Genomic DNA, 18,075 nt, shown 5'->3' on the forward strand with positions numbered 1-18,075 from the left:
CCATGGGGAAGTCAATGGAATCTGCAAGAGATTGGGAATGTTATTTATCTTGGCTAAAAGTCTGCCAGCAGGATTTCCGAATACGTGTCTTAAAATGATGGAAAAGAAGAGGTAGGTGAGCCGCTGGCTTTAGTGAAGAGACCAGAGCACTGCACTCACAGACTGCTTGCTGTCCTGGTGTGTAGTAAACTAACTCAGGTTCTCTAACTAGGAAAGAATTCTCACTAACATTTCCTGGTTCCCCAGCTAATTGTGAGGGTCTGTCAGGGCGGGGAGGGGGGCTTAACCTGTCACCACAAAGGGTAAAGTCTTGTGAAATAACCCGCACCAAACTATGGCCACCTCAAAGGGAGGCAGCATGACCAATGCATGAGATCTACTGTGTAAGCCCCAGGCAGATGCATGTAAAAACTGCTTGTGAATACCTCACCTTTCCTAATGGACCATCCTTTTACTTAGACTGTAAGATCTCTGAGGCAAGGGCTGTCTTGTTCTGTGTTTGTACAGCGCCTAGCGCAGTGGGGTTCATGACAGGGGCTCCTAGGCACTCCCACAGCACACATAAATAACACCAATAATGCCGACTAGATGGGACTTAATCAATTGGCAGTCATCATAACATTCTTCTAGGCAAGAGGAAATTTGGCTTATGCCAGCTCTGCTCTGTCAGTAAAATATTACCTACAGCAGCACCGGTGAAGACTTTACAGGCTCACCGCGCCACTTCCGCAGTGCTCTCACGGAGAGAGAGAGGCAGATGTCCCAGGATCTACACTTTGGGTTTCTCACTTGGTTACACATTGTGCTATTATTGTGGCACTGAGGTCATCCAAATATGCTGAGCGTTTTGTTTTGTTTTGTTTTTACAGACTATTAGCTACAGCATGTTCCTGCTCAAAACTGTAGCCCAGTGTCATTTCACATTCTGCACGATAGCTCAGGTTCCTTGCTCCCTATAGATATGGCACTGGAAGTACATGTTCAGATTAATTTACCTCTCCTTTTTCCACATTGTAATCCATTTAATTATATTGATTAATGCCAACTCAATTGCCTTTATGAAAAGACACTTCAAGCAAAGTCCTGCAATTATGTCCAGGAGATCCTAACTCAACATACCCAAGGAAACGCCACTACTGAAAAGCTTCAACTGGCCCTTTCAAGATTTCTGTTTTAAAACCTATTAAACAAACAAACCAACCCGACTGTGACAAGCCAGAAAGTTCGAACGCAGAATATGAGTCAGTACATATTTACAAGGCAAACCCCATGGTCCGACTGCCCTCTAGTGGATTTCATGATGCATAACGTGGCCCACATTTAGCCTGCTTTTAATACTTCAAAATATGGTGCATTATTCATATCTATAAGTCAAAGTGCGTCCCTAAAGCTGACAGCTACAATATCATTAGGGTTACCAAAGGACCCATAGCAGTTTGCAAAATATTCAAACAGAAAAGGTTTCAGTCATAACTTAAAAGCTGTTATGTGTTGAAAGTCTCTTACTGAGTCTTGGGAGAGAATGCACAGAAAGATTTTAACTGAAAACTCTAGAGGGAGCATGACAAAATAAGTTCAAATTAAATGCATTCAGCAGAGTCAGGCTGTATAGGCACAGTCTATGTATTTCTATGATAAGGTATAAACAGATGAATCTGCTAGACTATATTCTCATGATATTTCAGCCTCCGTTTCAAGTAGCAGACTCCTGTATTGTGCTGTGTGAAAGAGCAATGATTTGACACCCCCTCTCCCACACCTAGTGGGACAGTGGCAATGCTGCAGGTGTGGCTGTGCTGTTCCCAAGGAGAGATTAACCTCTAGCGTTAGTTCAATGGGAGACAGTGTTTCAAAGTGTACGTGCTACAAACACTCTTGGATCCCCAATCAAAGTTCAACAGGAGGCCGCTCTGAACCCCTGCTCATATCAACAGGTTCCAAAGCATGAAAATGTCATTCTGTTTTGAACAGAACCTCCAGAGGATAGAGAAGAAAAACAACTCTCCAGGAGGTCTCCACGCCATAGGGCTAGGAGAGATTCTCAAATACAGGCATGTTCTTACTTTACTTGGCAGCTGTGTAATAAACTGCACAGTCTCCTCTGCATCCACCTGGAGACTTGAAATGGGCTCCCTATTACGAACTACACATGCCTCTGTTTCCAGGGGAGGCTGGCCACCATCCCTGACAAGAACTGGCCACCCTACAGGCACTAACTAGTTAAAGATGAGACTTTATGCAGCAAAACATTTACTAACAGATGACATTTTCTGGCAGTTCCTCAAATACAGATAGTCCTATAGACTTCAGTAACAACACCACATTAATAAGGTAATAAACTCACACACTGATGTTTAAACAGGCAGTTAAGTTGAGAGCAATCTGGTTCGTGCACCCATAGATAAATTGAAAAAGATTAAAAACAGCAGAGGGGGGAATGGCTTTCAATGAGTCGTTCATTTTTTATAGTTCCTCCCACGGTGAAACTATCAATTACATCATTCCATATAAAGAGATGCTGCATAAATGGGCACATTCATTTTGCCTGATTTTGAACCCAGTCCAGTTCAACTCAAACTCTAGCATATTAGGTTTGTTTCCTGCTGAGGAAAAGAAGGGCAGTGGGAGAAAAAAAATATCTTGGAGGGGCCAGAGTTCAAAAGCACTCAGCTTGGACCTAACTCTCAGTGAAGTCAAAGGCAATAGGAGCAACTGGGCTGAATGATTTGGAAAATATCACCCTTCAGTATATTTTAGCTGCACGCATGAACACACATAGGGTACCACTTCTGCCAGACTAACTTTTGTTCCCAATGCACAGCAAAGCCTTCCCTTTATCTAGGAAAAGGTTGGATTTCTTTCCTTCTTTTTTAAATTGAATCATGCTTGTGGGAAAACTGCTGTGTTTAAATGACAGGAAAAGAGGGTTCACAGACCTGACCTAGTTTTGCAAACGTGATGAAAAATATAGTCAGCGAGAAAAGAACAGGAGTACTTGTGGCAGCTTAGAGACTAACAAAGCAAAAAAAGATAGTCAGCGAGGTTTCCCAACGTTTTGAATTCCACAAGTTTCCTCCAACCCTACTAAATGACACTTTTTTTTCTCAGCTAGACCCTAGAACAAAATACACTGGCATCACAGGTACATGCTGATTAAATAAGTGGTGTTTTCACATTTTATAAAGGACAATTAAATGAGGTTATTTATTTAGCCTATATCAATGACTCAAACCATCCGGAGGGTCTAGGGGTTAAAGAAATAAACCATGGCATTATACAGGAATGGTACATTTCAGGTGGTTGTTGGAGGCTACTCCATGAGGCTGTAGGGGTTCACATCTCCAAAGCCCATGACGGTCTGAAGATACTGGAGATGAAAACTTTATTGCAGAGACTTCCTGCCTTGCAAATACCTTCTCTCAGGTTCAACAGGAAACGATCCCGAGTAGCCCACATTCACAAAAACCTCATGCTATTGATAAGCTGGTTATTCCCCTGGGACTGACAGGTCGCAGTGCATGAGCCCATGCATAGATGCTTAGTGGGAGGTCTTAGTACTTTGCACAATAAAAGCACCTCTCATTGAAGGCTCTCCAATCACTTTACAAACATCAATGAATTAGCCACATAATTCCCCTGGAAGGAAGGATAGGAATCATTATCCCCGATTTTAAGATGGAGAATTGAGGTACAGAGAGGAAGTGATTTACCCGAAGGTAGTGTCACATCTGGGACTAGAACTTGGGAATGGTCAACACACGCTCAGGTCCTTTGCACAGTTGTGGTCAGGCCTCGTGCTTGTTGATCTGGTACAGAGACTTTGCCCAAACTTCTCATCACCAGGCACGATCTAGGCAGGAAAGATTTGGTCCTTTGTCTGTGTACCTCACCCCTTTTGACACAACATAGGAATGTGCCATACCAGATGATTCCAATGGTCCACCTGGTCCAGTATTCTGCCTTGACAGTAGCCAGATCAGACACTTCAGAGAAAGGTGTCAGAGACCCAGGTGACACATCCTGGAATAACCTGCCCATTGGAGTTGTTGTTCCCTAATCCCCATCAGGCAGTGGTTGTTTTATACCTTGAAGCATGTGGGGTTATACCCTGTCTACATATTTTATCCTACTGTGGATGTTCATATTGTCCATTAAAATGTCCAGTCCTGTTTTAAATCCTCCAAAGCTCTTGGCCTCAATGATATCTTGTAGCAGTGAGTTCCACAAGCCAGTTATATGTTAAGTAAAAAGTGTTTCCTTTTCTCTCCACCCCAGGGCCTTGCACAGCTCTTGTTCCAGGTAATGGGTAGCAGTGAAACAACTCCTCCACTGTACTGGGGTCTCACAGACAATATGTTGCCAAGTTCTATGCTGTCACAGTTGAATTTTGCAAGCTTAAAAGCAGCATAGGAAGTGAGAATCCAACTAACCAATTCAAATTAAAATAAACTTCAGTCACTACTGTAGCTGGTGCATTCAATGCAGGGCCGACGCTTCCACTAGGCGACCCTAGGCGGTCGCCTAGGGCGGCAGGATGTGGGGGGGCGGCATTTCGCCACCCTCAGCGGAATTTCAGCGGCGATTCCTCTGGGCGGGAAGAAAAGCGGCCATGGAAACGCCGCCGAGAACCAGGGCCGCCCAGAGGGGCTTCTTCCACTCCGGGTCTTCAGCGGAAATTCGGCGGCAGGTCCTTCACTCGCTCCGGGACCCGCCGCCAAAGTGCCCCAGAGCAGAAGGATCCCCGCCGCCAAGAACGCAGCTTCAGAGGAGGAGCTGCCGCCGATTACTGAGGAGGAGCGCTGCCGCCTAGGGCGGCAAAAACCCTGGCGCCGCTCCTGATTCAATGCCTTCTGTATTGTGTGTTCAGTGTTTTTTTGTTTTTGTTTTTTCTTTTGAGCCAAGATTGAAGCCAAGCAATGTGCTTTACAAGTTACCAATCTGGAAAATACTCACTCAGAGATGGTGTGGAGGGCTTCGCTGAGCGGAGGAGCTCTGCTCTGGTGTTACTTAAGGAATTTGCAGAAGTCCCGAGATGTTCCTCTGAATTGGTGGAAAACTGGAACTGGACCGTGCCAGACTCAACCTGCTTCACCTGAAATTTAAACAGATGTAGAAAAAAATGAGATCTGTGCACACCCTTTTTACCCGCTCTCTGGAACAAAAAGAGTTCTTCTGCCAGGCATCCAACAAAGTTAGAATAAGAAATTGTAACGCAAGGCATATGGAGACAGAACTATCAACAGATTATTTTTTTAAACGGGGTTCCCAGAAAGCTTTGGTTCTGTCTGAAAGTTATTTTCCTTGAGGCACGAGGGTTGTGGAATGACACTAAACTCCAAAATTATCATCAAATTTTCCTCCAAATCTCAGGTAGGATGGATTAATTACCAGAACTGTAACTCTGATTCTACAAACTGGGGTTACTGGAAGAAAGAAAATTATCTTCTATATAAAGAGGTTTATGTTACAGTTTGTTAGTTCAGTTACAGCATCACAATGTGGTTTGTGTGCTTTTTCGCACACATTGGTCTGTTCATAAATGTGTCCACCAGATCGAGAGTGAACTTTGGCTTTCCACTAGCAGACCAGCACTAGGAAAGAACTCTAGCAAATAGGTTTGGATAAAAACAGAAGGAAGCAACATCTTGGCAAGTGTTTGGGGGGAACACTTTCATTAATCTACAGCATGATTCCCCATACAGTCCTGGACATCAGTGCAGTCACCAAAAAGGAGCAGAGGTTCCCCCATTACTGCATTAGCTGGAAAACCCTTTGGACCCCAAGAAGGCATGGCTGCACATTTCCATGTGATTCTGCTAACTAGCCTGTACTACTGCTGTGTTCTTGTATTAAAAGCAGATCAAAATCTTCTGTAGCTAAAACTCCCTTTTAGAGAAACCCTTTCTAAATGTAAAATAGCCTTCAAATAGCCTTCTCAGCAATTAGAATGAGTCTCTTCTAGCTCAGGAGACAAAAGGAAGGGGAGATTGCTCTCTTTCGTGAATCTTTCCACCAGCCAATAATGAAATACACTCAACCCCCAGCTGTAATAGATTCATTTTTATCAGGAACCAGGCACCTAATTCCTGAAGCACACAATCCCATTCCAGGCATTTCCTTCCAAGGCCCCCACTGTGTTGGCTAATTTCAATTCTTTTCTATTATTTCTCCATTTCTATTTTGCCTGAACAGTTCTGCCTGTGCTGCACCGCATACAACATTCATTCTTTATTCATTTTATTTTGTTAAACTGGAGCAGCCTCTACTATGGATTTACATGCTGTCATTGAGATCAGAATCTGGTTCCTAATCTCTCAAACTGCCAAGGCTCAAATGCAGGAGAAAGACTTAAAATGAGAGACGTGAGGGGGGACAAAAAAGCTTGACCCATAGGACTAACTAATTTCTTTAGCACCTTCTGCCTTCTCAATGAGGTTCATATCTCAAGAGTTGCCGCCAGATTATGGTTAAAACTATAAAATCATCTAGGAACAGTATATTTGTCAAAAGCTTGCACGCTTTCCCAATTCCTATGAGATGCAGATGAACAAATTTTCATTGAGGCTTCCCAGTTAGAGCCAGAAAAAGTCTTGGGAAAAGACTGTACGTGCAACGGAATGGACGAGCAAAACCATTCAACAATGTTTGCAAACTCTCCTTGCCCCCACCCTGTGTGTGAAGTTTAACAAAGTTTAAGCAACAGGCACATATCTTCACTCTCTACGCTATCAACAGTTAGGATCGAGAATAGACTCCAATGTTATGGCTTTTCCCTATTAGTGTGTGAATGTGAAGGACCCGGTTTAGTGTTATAATGGAATTCTGTACAGAAAGCATCTTTCTCAGAGATGGGTGCTTGTTCTGCATCACTAACCACAGACCCTTACTAAGCCACCCAAACATTGGTGGTTTCCCTTTGGCCTCTCTAATATTAAAGGGCAGCTCCAAGGGACGTGAAGATTCATATAGAGCAAACAGTCTTTGCTCTGAAGAGCTTACAGTTACGTGCTATTTTTACGTACATCACCTAGCACAAAAATGGCCCTAAGCCTGATTGGGACCTCCAAACACTGTCAAAATAAATAATTTTACAAAATATATGACAGTGCACTTGGCATGAATGTCATATAAATAATGAACACCAAACAGCTGATAAAATAAATGCACAATGTGTATTTTCTGATGCATTATCCTTCCTTCTTTTCCCATGTGTGTTCGCTCAATGGCTGGTTTGCATTGGGTTTGGGCTACTTAGCAAGATTATTGAACGAAGCGTTTAAAATAACAAGAAAGCTCTGTGCCATGTGTGTACTGAAAACAGCGTGGTTTTGATGCACCTTTGCTAAAGGAGAGCTCAGAGGAGCTTCTTTTTACCTCTTCGGAGCTCATACTGGTGGGCGGCATCTTGTAAACTAACACATGGCTGGGGTTCTGCTGGGCGCCTCCTTGAAGTGGTAAGCTCACTTCCGTGGAACTCGAGTCCAGCAAAGGATTCCAAACAGTCCATCGGATGGAATGCATATAGGCTGCTTTAGTCAAAGAGGAAATGGACAATGCCTAGGATTAAAAATATATATGAGAGTAAATAACCAGAGATGAAGAACATTTGGTATTGTGCCATGACTCTATCTCTGGGTCACTCTAGACTGCTGTCATCCAACCCCAAATCAAATAGGAATTGGCCATTAGCCATTTTCTGCCTACTGAATGGTAACAATCATCTGTCTTTAGCCATCTTTCGTTGGAACCTCATCACCTCTAGGCAGAGTGACAGGCAAGTTCTCTGCAGCCTTTTTCTTATAAAAGAAAGATCAGGTTTCTGTTTGTTTGGCTTTCAACCATCATCAATATTCAGAATGAACAGTGCATCGCATCATAAGCTTTGACCTAGAATGAACACAGATGCATATACATTTCTGCACAACCCATGAACATTAGAAAAGAAATTAGCCTCTCATCTCACTGCAGTTGCAAATATTTGCAAATACTCCACATGATTAGGCCTATGTTGGTTACTAATTTACACACACAATTATTGTTATTGAAGAGACTGCTATTGCATATCTGAAAAATCCTAAATCTCTGCATGTGAAGGCTGGGTGTTCCTAGGATACAGGAGGGAAGCTATATTTACTGAGAGGCGAGATACCATATTCTCCCATCTACCAACACAGAAGGGTAATTTTTCCAGCTGAACAATAATAAATAGGAGGGACACAATAAAGGACTGTGAACAGCAGTGCTCCAATATTAGTGCAATATAGAGAAAATGAATACCATCCACTACCCCAGGATTCTTCCCTTCAGTTACGTATTTCCCCTTGTGACCTCAATATTGTAGCCATAACTTCCATTGTTTCAACACAATTTTGAGATGTACTATTTGAAGCATGTTATCTGTCTTTCCAGGCCCACATTTTGCTCATAATGTAAAAAATTCTCTTCAAATCCCTGAATTTGCAGGTTGTTAAAAAAGTACCAATATTAGCTTTCTGTGTTAAAAGGAGCTGTTGAGCCCTCATGGAGAACTTGGAATAGCTTGCTACAACTGTGCTTAGATTTAGCACAAGTTTTTGGTTGTCTCATCTACATACTTTGTCACTGGGAACATCTGCATGAACAGGATCAGCTGTCTGAGGTCACATATCATCTCAGAGGCATGGCTGGAGACAGTCCTGGCTCTTAGTTCCCTGCTTTAACCGTTGGACCACATTTATCTCTAGAATGTTTTATTTTACAAGTACACATCCAGTTTATCCACAACGCAAGTGTAACAAATCTCTGCCATGTGTGCTGCTGATACAACATTTCCTGGCAATCAGGCTATGTGATAACTGCACTTCATACCTTTGTGACATAACCAAACAGCCTTTCCTCCTCTACTTTTGGATTAACAGCATGCAACATTTTCCATACCAAGCGCTCAAAAATGACAGCCCCATTTCTCCTGCACTACGACTATCTGGCCAAATTTCAACCCAGAGCCAACATAAACTTTGCCTAGCAGGGTTTACAACGTGAGTGCTAGCACTAACCCTGCTGAGGGATTATCATCATTGCCATAATCACTGGGACTGTGTTCCCCACGATGACATATTGCCTGTACGGATACGGTGATTTGTTTTCTGCCGCAAGGACCAGTGAGACCATTAAAAATAATTTTAATTCCCGCATTGACATAGCAGTATAAATAGTATACGTCTGGACCTGGTCCTCCAAGATGGGAAATGTATTCTAAAAAGAAGCTAAAGGGTTCCACTCAGACAATCACTTTAAAAGCCTCCCCTTAAAATCAGGCATTATAGAAGGGTCTGTATAAAAACAAGCTTACAGGTCTGTCAGTGATTGAAATCCCTCTTGTAGCTCCCTGCAAAGTGCTGATCGTGGCACAGAAGATGCTGTGATTAGCGTGGCAATCAGCTTTGGGATTAACCGCTTTGCATAAAGGGAGTGCAGAGGTTAATTGGGTTCACTCTGAAGCCATTGATGGCCTGGCTTGACGGTTCCCATCGGTGCAGTTTACGGCACACCGGCATGTCAGATGGATGCTAATCCCGTCTCAGGTTCAGTAACCCTTTAGGAATGTGAAAGTCACAGACAGCCGCTCTGAGGGCGGCCGAGGATACGGGGTTGCCCAGGTAGCATTTGTGTGCTAAATGAGTTGACACTCCAGGCTGAATTATATGTGTCAATTTCATAGGCAAGGACAACGGCGCGGCCAGCATCCCGGTGCATCACACAGGAGAGAAGGAGAGAGGGCGATGTAGGCAGGGAAGCAGCCTCTTCGGTACAGCATTTGCTGCAGTGGTAGCTGAAAGGAGGGACATTGCCATGGGCATGCCAAAGGGATTCAGAATCGTTTAAAAGCACCCACATTGGTCCAACTTTTCACCTATGGGAGTTTTACCCATTCTTAGGCTAGCGCTAAAATCCCACCCTTCTTCTTTTCTTTTTTGATTTGAAGCACATGCAGCAATGCCCACTTCCCATCAGCCTCGTTCTGAATGTAATACCCCATTGGAGGCATGCAGCTTAAACGTCTCCCCAGTGCTGCCTGATAACTCTGTAGGGAAGGGGTTTCCTCATTCTGTGCCTAGTTTAGAGCCCAGGACAATGTCAGCACTTACATAATGACAACAAGGACAGAGAGACTTCGAAGAAGTTTGCAGAGACTCCATTTTTCGACTGGGTTTATTCTGCCAGCAACAAAATCTATGAACTGGGCAGGAAGTTGCAATGAATGACCCTTCTCGAACAGTCACAGGAGAGTGGAGACTGTGGTTGAAGACCTGTTATTTACCAGCATCCTCACAGACTGCAAGCTTCAGGCACGATACAGAGCAGCATTTGTAGGTGTGTTTATAAATCTCTGTTGGTTGCACAAGGCAACAGGGAATGGAACTAGGAGCATTTCACCTCAAAGTCGGCCCACGTCAGCCGTGAGCAGTCAGCCAACATTGGGTGGGTAAGGAGACAAAGCTTTCTCAGCAGCCAGAAGGTATCATAACCACACCCCTCAGGACCCTCAGGACCAGATCTGAGACCAGCTTCCTTGAGCCACCCAGTCTGGCCAAAATATTTAAAGGCTAAATTAAAAGATCTCCATTTGAGAGGTGAGAAGAGAAATGCAGAGATTCTGAGTTCTCTGGGAGTATCCGTTTGGAATTGATGTAGGTTCTGAGTTCCTGGGGATGAGCCTGGTGAATGTCTCTGAATGGAGAGACGCAGATATGACTGAGGCCCAGGTCCTATTGTACAAGGGACCATATCACTAAAACTACTGTAAACTATTAGCAGCCTCGGCTGAGGGCATGGACTGATTGAGCCCTGGAGGCTAAACTGATCTCTTAGCAGTGCTCCTTCCAGGGCAGCTTTAAAGCACATTGGTAAGGAGACAATGTGGGACAAGCAAGCAGCTCCCGCTGCTTGTGCTGTACCTGTTCCATGGCTAAGCAGACGACTTCAGCCTACCGAGCTCTCACTCCGGGACCTTCTTCCAGAATTAAATACACTTTGATTCTTTATTTTTTTTAAACTACGCCTAGAACTGGACTTTCGCTCGAATACATTTAAGTTTCTTATCACTGTACAAAAATAAATAAATAAAAATCTGCATTCCAATACCCAGACCTCTGCAGGTTCTTGGGGTTTAACTTTTTAAATTTGTTGAAGCCAATATCTAATTTTCCAATTGTATGGTTCCCTTCAGCTCGTCTTCTCCCAATCAATACAAATCCCATCTGCCAGTAGGGCATGTGTCACTTATATAAATATCCATTTCCCCCCCCCGTTTTCCTTTGGACAGCTCTAACGAGAGACGACATTTACTGCATTATCAATGACCCTCTCACAGTCCTCTTAGCAGGACAATTAGGGACTCATAACAAATCAATTGCTATTGATTAAGCTGCACATTCTTACTACAAACTAATGGCTGGAATAGTAAAGGATCCTTGTAGGTGACAGCCTGCACAACACGTGCTAGAAAATTCCCCAGCCCTAGACAGAGAGATGGGCAAGCCATGTACATGGAACAGGGCAAGAGGACCAATTTATCAGTCCACCAGGATGAGACTCCCCTGCTGTCTGCCTCAGGCAGTGCATGCAAAACAGACCATTTTAAAATCCCTTGTCTCCCTGAATTCGGTCATCTTTATCCAAGTCATTAGGGTCTCAATTTACTAAAATAACGCAAAAACGGCTCATCCAGACAGTGCTGGCTCACACAGCTGAATAATTTTAATGCAAATCTATGTGTTCTCACTCTAACTATAAGCTAGCAATGCAAAGCACTGAATGATTCTGGCCATTGTAGCAATACTTTGTGGCTACCTTCTATTAAAGCATTAGACGCAATTGTTACAGGAGGTTGCACTTGTAACAGAGAATCTTGCATTAGTGAGCTTTTCTGTATGGAAAAAATACAAAAGCTACACTCTTCACCAAAGAAGCGAAAATGTTCTTATTTTGGATTTAGATACTATAAATATAACCTACTGTAAGCCAAACCTGCCCCCTTTTTGTGATAAAAGCATTAGACGGATCTTTTTTAATTCCAAAGATTGACTCATTTATTATTTTACATATTTACTTATATTAAATATGAACTCATCATGGGTCCTAATTACACACACACAATATTATTAAAATCCATTCACACTGAACCGACGTCCAAAACCTAAAGGCTTCCTAAGCCCTCTTCCACTCTCCATGAAGCTCAAATTGTCCCACCGCAGCCTGAGTCCCAACTACTCAAACCCTCCAGGTTCAAGACCACTGGGATAAAATGGAAGACTGCAGTAAACAAACCTATCCTGGTGTCCATACCTTGCTGAGAGCTCTCACAGGGATAGCCTAGACCTTTATTCCAATGTGTGGCTGCTAAGAGACAGAATCCAGGCACAGCAACCAGTACAGGTGATGAAGACAAAGCTGAAGGCATTCCTAAGGGAGATTCCTATCTTTAATGGAGGATACATTTATATAGCATTAACTGGACTTATCCTACCTGGTATTTCAAGGAGTGAAAACTACCATCTACGCAGGGAAGAACATAGTTGCAACATTGCATCAGATCACTGACGCATCTTGCCCAATGTCCTACTGCTGGAAATGGCCTATGCTCACTATTCAGGATATAGGTGGAGAAGCTCACGTCCATTCTCATCCCTCCCACTACAATATAATGTGAAGTTTTATCCCATTGAAATCAACTCAGTGCACGAGTTTGGTGTTGTGCCTAGGGACCAGGCAATCACATCTCATGGTCTGGGTATGAGATGTTCATGCGTGGGGTTTGTGTGGGGAGGAATTTATTGCATGATCCCCATTTACAACACAGATTCCATGGAATTCATCAGCGTTAAAGACAATAACAGTATGAATAGCTTTCTGTCTGTTTGCCACAATTTTGCATTGCTCCAGAATTTGGACTGAAAAACTGGATGAAATAATTTAAATGTGTGTACTTATTTCAATAAATGTATGCTGGCATGCATAATATTGGTACAGGGGATTCATCCAAAGTAGGAGAATTCTTATGATTTTGAAATCCTCAGAACAATAAAAGATTTAAACTCACACATGGAGTTAAGGATTCAAAAGAAAGGATGAATTATTTTTATAGTGCAAAAATTCAATTTTGTGCTAAAACCTAAAGAAGAATTTGCTTTTTAAAAGCTGAAATTCTCCAAATAAGCTTGCCAGAGCACTCCAGGACTGCTGCAGGCTAGGTTTCTCCATCTATAGTGGAAAAAATTAACATATAATTAGAAAGATTTCATAAGCCCATTTGTGCCACATTACATGTGGGACCGTTGAAAAGCACTTTGTCATTTTGATGGGTGATATTTGCCTTTCTATCCTACAGACTGAAATAGTTCTTTAGAAGCAATATGTGAGCTACAAAAGGAGCTATTGTTTGATTCTGAAAGACACTTTACAGTCAAGTACAATTTTTGCTCAAGGTTTTATAATGTTCCAACATAACATTAAATATTTAGATCAACACAAGGTGGGAGTCAGATTCTCAATTAGTTATGATTTTAGCACAAAGGGATCCACATTAAGAGCCTGATCTAACTCCTGCTGAAGACTTCCATTGACTTCCATGGGTGTTGCATCAAGCCCTAAGAAACAACCACCACTTTCTAAAGAGTGGGGTGAATCCTGAAAAGTTGTGTTTATGCACGTGTTCAAATTCTGTAGTGCTCTTCAGTTCTGCCACATTCCTGACACCTTACTATTCGCTCCTTAAAAAGACTGACGCAAACAGGTTTTGTTCACATGAGTGTTTGGGCAACGGCCGATCCTCATATACATACTTCTATGTGCCTGAGAGGTTATTTGCTATTCTCCTTTCTAAGAAGGTTCAGTGGCCCAGACATGGAGAACAAGCAACGTCATGTGATTTGGGTGACCAATATAATGAATAGTGAATAGATTAACTGAACCAAACAACCCACAGGCTGAAAACTGTTTGTCCAAACTACCTGGAGAATACTTAAGAATGGATTCATGCACAGATGTTAAGAGCATGAATCATTCAAGGACAGAACAAGCAACTAAATTCCCAGCTAATATGATTCGCAGCTCTTAATTTGACCAGCTCTACTTTCTAGCTTGCAAATCAAAGGGAATACAGAACAGGATAGAGCTGCGGTGCCCAATGATATTAACAGGCAAATAAGCCCAAAGAACTTTTAACATTTAGCCTCACTCAGCACTCCCTTCAGCAATAGCAAATTGCCCTGAGAGCCTATTGTTAGGGGCAGGTCCAGTGATGGCTGGCATCCAAAGGTTAACGTGTGGGTAGCTTCTTTCTATGGGATGGAACATTTTAGATATGCCTCTGAGTGACTGAGCTACTGACCCTGCTCCTTTGCTCACTGTCTATCTTTCCAGGTGCCCTGTAGCATCAGAATGCTTACCAAGAGGAACAGTGATCGTTTCTCTCTTCTTCCTCTGCAGAGCTAGTGCGGTTTTTCTCCAACCTACACTGTAGCCACACCAGGTTGTGAGTTCTAGTCTCGACGCCTCGTGCACTCTATCTGATTAGCAGACAACAGTCTGCACGACACCTCTGACCACTACAAATCCTCTGAGAAATCACGTATTCACAGGATGCCTCACCTGACAATTTTCATTACATCTGTAGTGACCCATGGATAAGAGGCAGCTGCACTTTTATTTGCAATGGTGAGATCTTGTGAGGGAAGTGAAGGCCGATTAGGCACAAGAGGGGAGGTGGCTGTTGTTAGTGACTCTTACCGATAGTGTGAGTGTTTCTGTGTTTCACTAGCAACCAAAGGATTCCATTACAGATCCCGCAGCCCAGACATTCCTGAGGCAGCTTGAGATGCTAGGGGGCCAGCTGAGCTCTACATTCAAGCCACTGTCCACGTGCAGAATAGGACAATGGGTAAACAGACAATAGCAATCTCCAGGTGCTGAATTAAGTGACATGCCACACAAGCAACTCAGCTGTCAAGGCCCAATCAGCTTCTCGACTGTACTTGTTCCTAAAAGCACCTAAAATAAAACGGAATAGAAAGCCACTTCCATATTTATCTGAGGGCCTGTAAAGTTAACAGAAGAGAATGAACTGAAGACTAGGAAACCAAAGCTCTTATCTTCTGGGACTTTGTTTAGAGAGTGAAGGAGAAGCCGTTGCCTGAGGGGTTTGGGGGATTGAAGGAGAAGGACATGCAATGCTAAGCAGGAGCGTGAAGGCGCTGCTGCTGTCACAAAGCAAAGTGACCTTCTGGTTAACAAATAAAGACGTTTCAATAGTTTCACCGTGAGACAATCAGAGCTGTTCTCCAAGTCACAGCTGCTAAGTGCAGAACATTGTAGGCTAACATGACAAATATAATCAAAATTTCCAATTTGCAAGACCAGAGACACACAGGGATTAAGATAGATAATTTAATTAATAAAAGCAGAGGAATCTATAATTAGCAATAACAATTTCATTCTGAATTTTCACCAAAAGAAATACGGTAAATCTGCTGTACAGTCTTTGAAGGATCACTTTGTTTAGGGTGCCTTTCTTCGGGTCTGTGTTCAATATCTGTTATGTTGCAAATTTGAGATTTTTAGTGAATAGCCATTTTTAAAGAACACATTTTTGTTTTTCTTTCATCAATGCGCTTACTGGGTAAGTAGATTGCTACTCAAGAGTGATGTATTGTGAGAAAAAGCAACAGGGAGGAAAACCAGAGCATTACCAAGTGCATTTGCAAGAGCTAAGACCCAGTGATCATTTGTATTAATGAAAAGGATTAAATGTGCTAGAAATAATTATCAATAGGGAGCGATATGTTACGGTAAGTAAAACTTCTAATTCATCTGATAAACCAAAGAAAGCACAAAACACTAAACCACTGCTGAAATTGGAGTGTGTGAGATGAGAACTCCTAAGCCTATATACCCTAGGTGCCCAAATCAAGAGCACCTTATGAAATAACAAAAGTTTTAAGAAGAAAGAGCCTGGCTCTGCACACATTGAGGTCAATGGGAGTTTTGGGCACCAGGGGCTTAACGTCTTTTTGTTCTACAATGTCAGCAATTTCTGGGAAAATCCACTTCTTCCTTTTTGGAACACTTGACTTCCACTCTGTACTGAAGAAAGAACTTTGTCTGGCTGTTAACTGGAATCCAGTACTTTGTTACGATGAAACCATTCTAACAGAGAGAATTTATGAAGTATCGTACAGCCTCAAAAGCAAGGCAAGAGGAGCGTATGTGCCAAAACAGTCTACCATGGCTCAAATATTTCAGAGAAGACTTAAAAGCAACCAAATTTAACATATAACTCACAGTGTGTAACACTCAGAAACAGCTGTAAATCATCACAAATATTCTTGGGGACCTCAGCTTAGTGTTTATAACTTTACCATGGGGGTTGGAAAACCGTAAACTTGTGGCACAGCTCTGAGCCATAAGGCTCCAAAAATGTTTCTTTCAAGATTCTTGAAAACAGGTTTCCCCTGGTATAAATTCTCATTGCCCCTCCTGTATATCAAAGGTTGCACTGTAATGCAGTATTAAAGTTGTCTTTATTATAGATGTCGCACAATGTATATTTTTTATCTGAATCATTTTGTTCACTTTACCAGAAGGTCAAGCTTTCAACAAACAGTCTATCATTTCCAGACCTTTTTTGCAATGAAAACTTTCCACAAACTTGTTTCTGAGCTTAATTTTAAGTTGTTCTGGTGATTAAAACAAAATATCAATGCAGTCCTGAGAAGAATGGCTTCATTACAATAAATGTAACCAATAATTTTGAGTTGCAAGTATCTGACTCTTCAATTTTTCTCTCATCTAATCTGAGAATACTAGTTTAGTGGGCTGAAGGAGCTAAAATTATTATCAAACTAGACGACATGCAGTACAATTCAGCATTTCAAAAATTAGAAAGCCGGGCATTAGCAAGAAACTACTCAATTTTTCTTTACAGGGCTCAACATCTTAACCTTCTCATAAGGAGTTGTTCAATAGATGGCACCTGTCTTAAATACCTGCACTAATTATACAGCAGCCAAGAATTGCTCAGAAGGTGCCATTTGTCTATTGTCTCGGTAACAGGATTGTAAAACTTGGTCAGAATATATAGTTACACAATAGCATTCTGGTCTATCAGGTACAGATTTGTGTTCTTTAATAATTAATCACAGAAAGGCTAAAAATGTCACCGATGAACCAGAATAGCATCAAGAAGCTATTGTGGTCTTTTGGAAAAATATGATGTGTGACTAGTTCAGGAATGTCAGCGACGCTGTACATGCACAGTTTGTAAGCACTTTGGATCCTTCAGGACAAAATGGGTAGTAGAAACAGTTATTCGTGAGTGTTACATTCATTCTTACCTTCCTGTCAGCTCCACTTGGTGCAGAGAAGACATACTCCAGCTGGAAGACAATTGCGAATGCTGGGTGACGGACCATCTCGGTCAAACGAATGCGGCTTCTCAAAACCAGAGCTTGACCTACCATGCTGCGTTGGAATGTAACAAAATGACAGATTAAATGGGGGCTGTTTATTATAGTCCTGCAGAAATTAGCTTCCAGCTGATCCCAGCTGCACTGCATTCCTTGCTGGTGATCTGTGGGTACTGCATGGCATTGAGCACAGTTCTAGAAATCATTATAAGTTGTTATTTGTATTGTGCATGCATCTAGGAGCCCGGGCCACGGACCAGGACTCCATGGTGCTAGGTGCTGTACAAACACAGAACAAAATGACGGTCCCTGGCCCCCAGAGATCTTACAATCTAAGAGCAAACCTGATACAGACCTTGGGAAACTGCTTCTAGAATCACTCCTACAAGTTCAATTAATTCACTGACATTTTAACAGTAAAGGCTTAGTACAGCCCGAAGAACATGGCTGAACTGTAGTAGGCCAACCACCAGCCCCTGAGAAACATTCTTCTCTCGAACACCCAGACTTCTTGTTGGTGGTTGTTCCACCTCAAAACCACCATGGGCCTTTTTAAGAAAAGGACAAGTCATTCAGAGCCCCGCTGACCCATAGCGGCATGGGTTGGACAGGACCTGAATCTGCAAACTCC

At 42.5% G+C, this 18,075-nt stretch overlaps 1 protein-coding gene across 1 annotated transcript in view; it reads right to left on the reverse strand.

Moving 5' to 3' along the window:
• NPHP4 (nephrocystin 4) overlaps positions 1-18,075 on the reverse strand; it is a 99,094-nt gene that overhangs the window by 47,232 nt on the left and 33,787 nt on the right. The window contains exons 8-10 of the mRNA XM_065421349.1: positions 17,373-17,499; positions 7,375-7,557; positions 4,954-5,092 (exon numbers count right to left, since the gene is read on the reverse strand). Of these exons, the coding sequence (XP_065277421.1) occupies positions 4,954-5,092; positions 7,375-7,557; positions 17,373-17,499 (449 nt within the window). The remainder of the gene's footprint in view (positions 1-4,953; positions 5,093-7,374; positions 7,558-17,372; positions 17,500-18,075) is intronic.

Source organism: Emys orbicularis, chromosome 22 (genome assembly GCF_028017835.1).
Source record: "Emys orbicularis isolate rEmyOrb1 chromosome 22, rEmyOrb1.hap1, whole genome shotgun sequence".
In the NCBI taxonomy this organism is placed as follows: Eukaryota; Metazoa; Chordata; order Testudines; family Emydidae; genus Emys; species Emys orbicularis.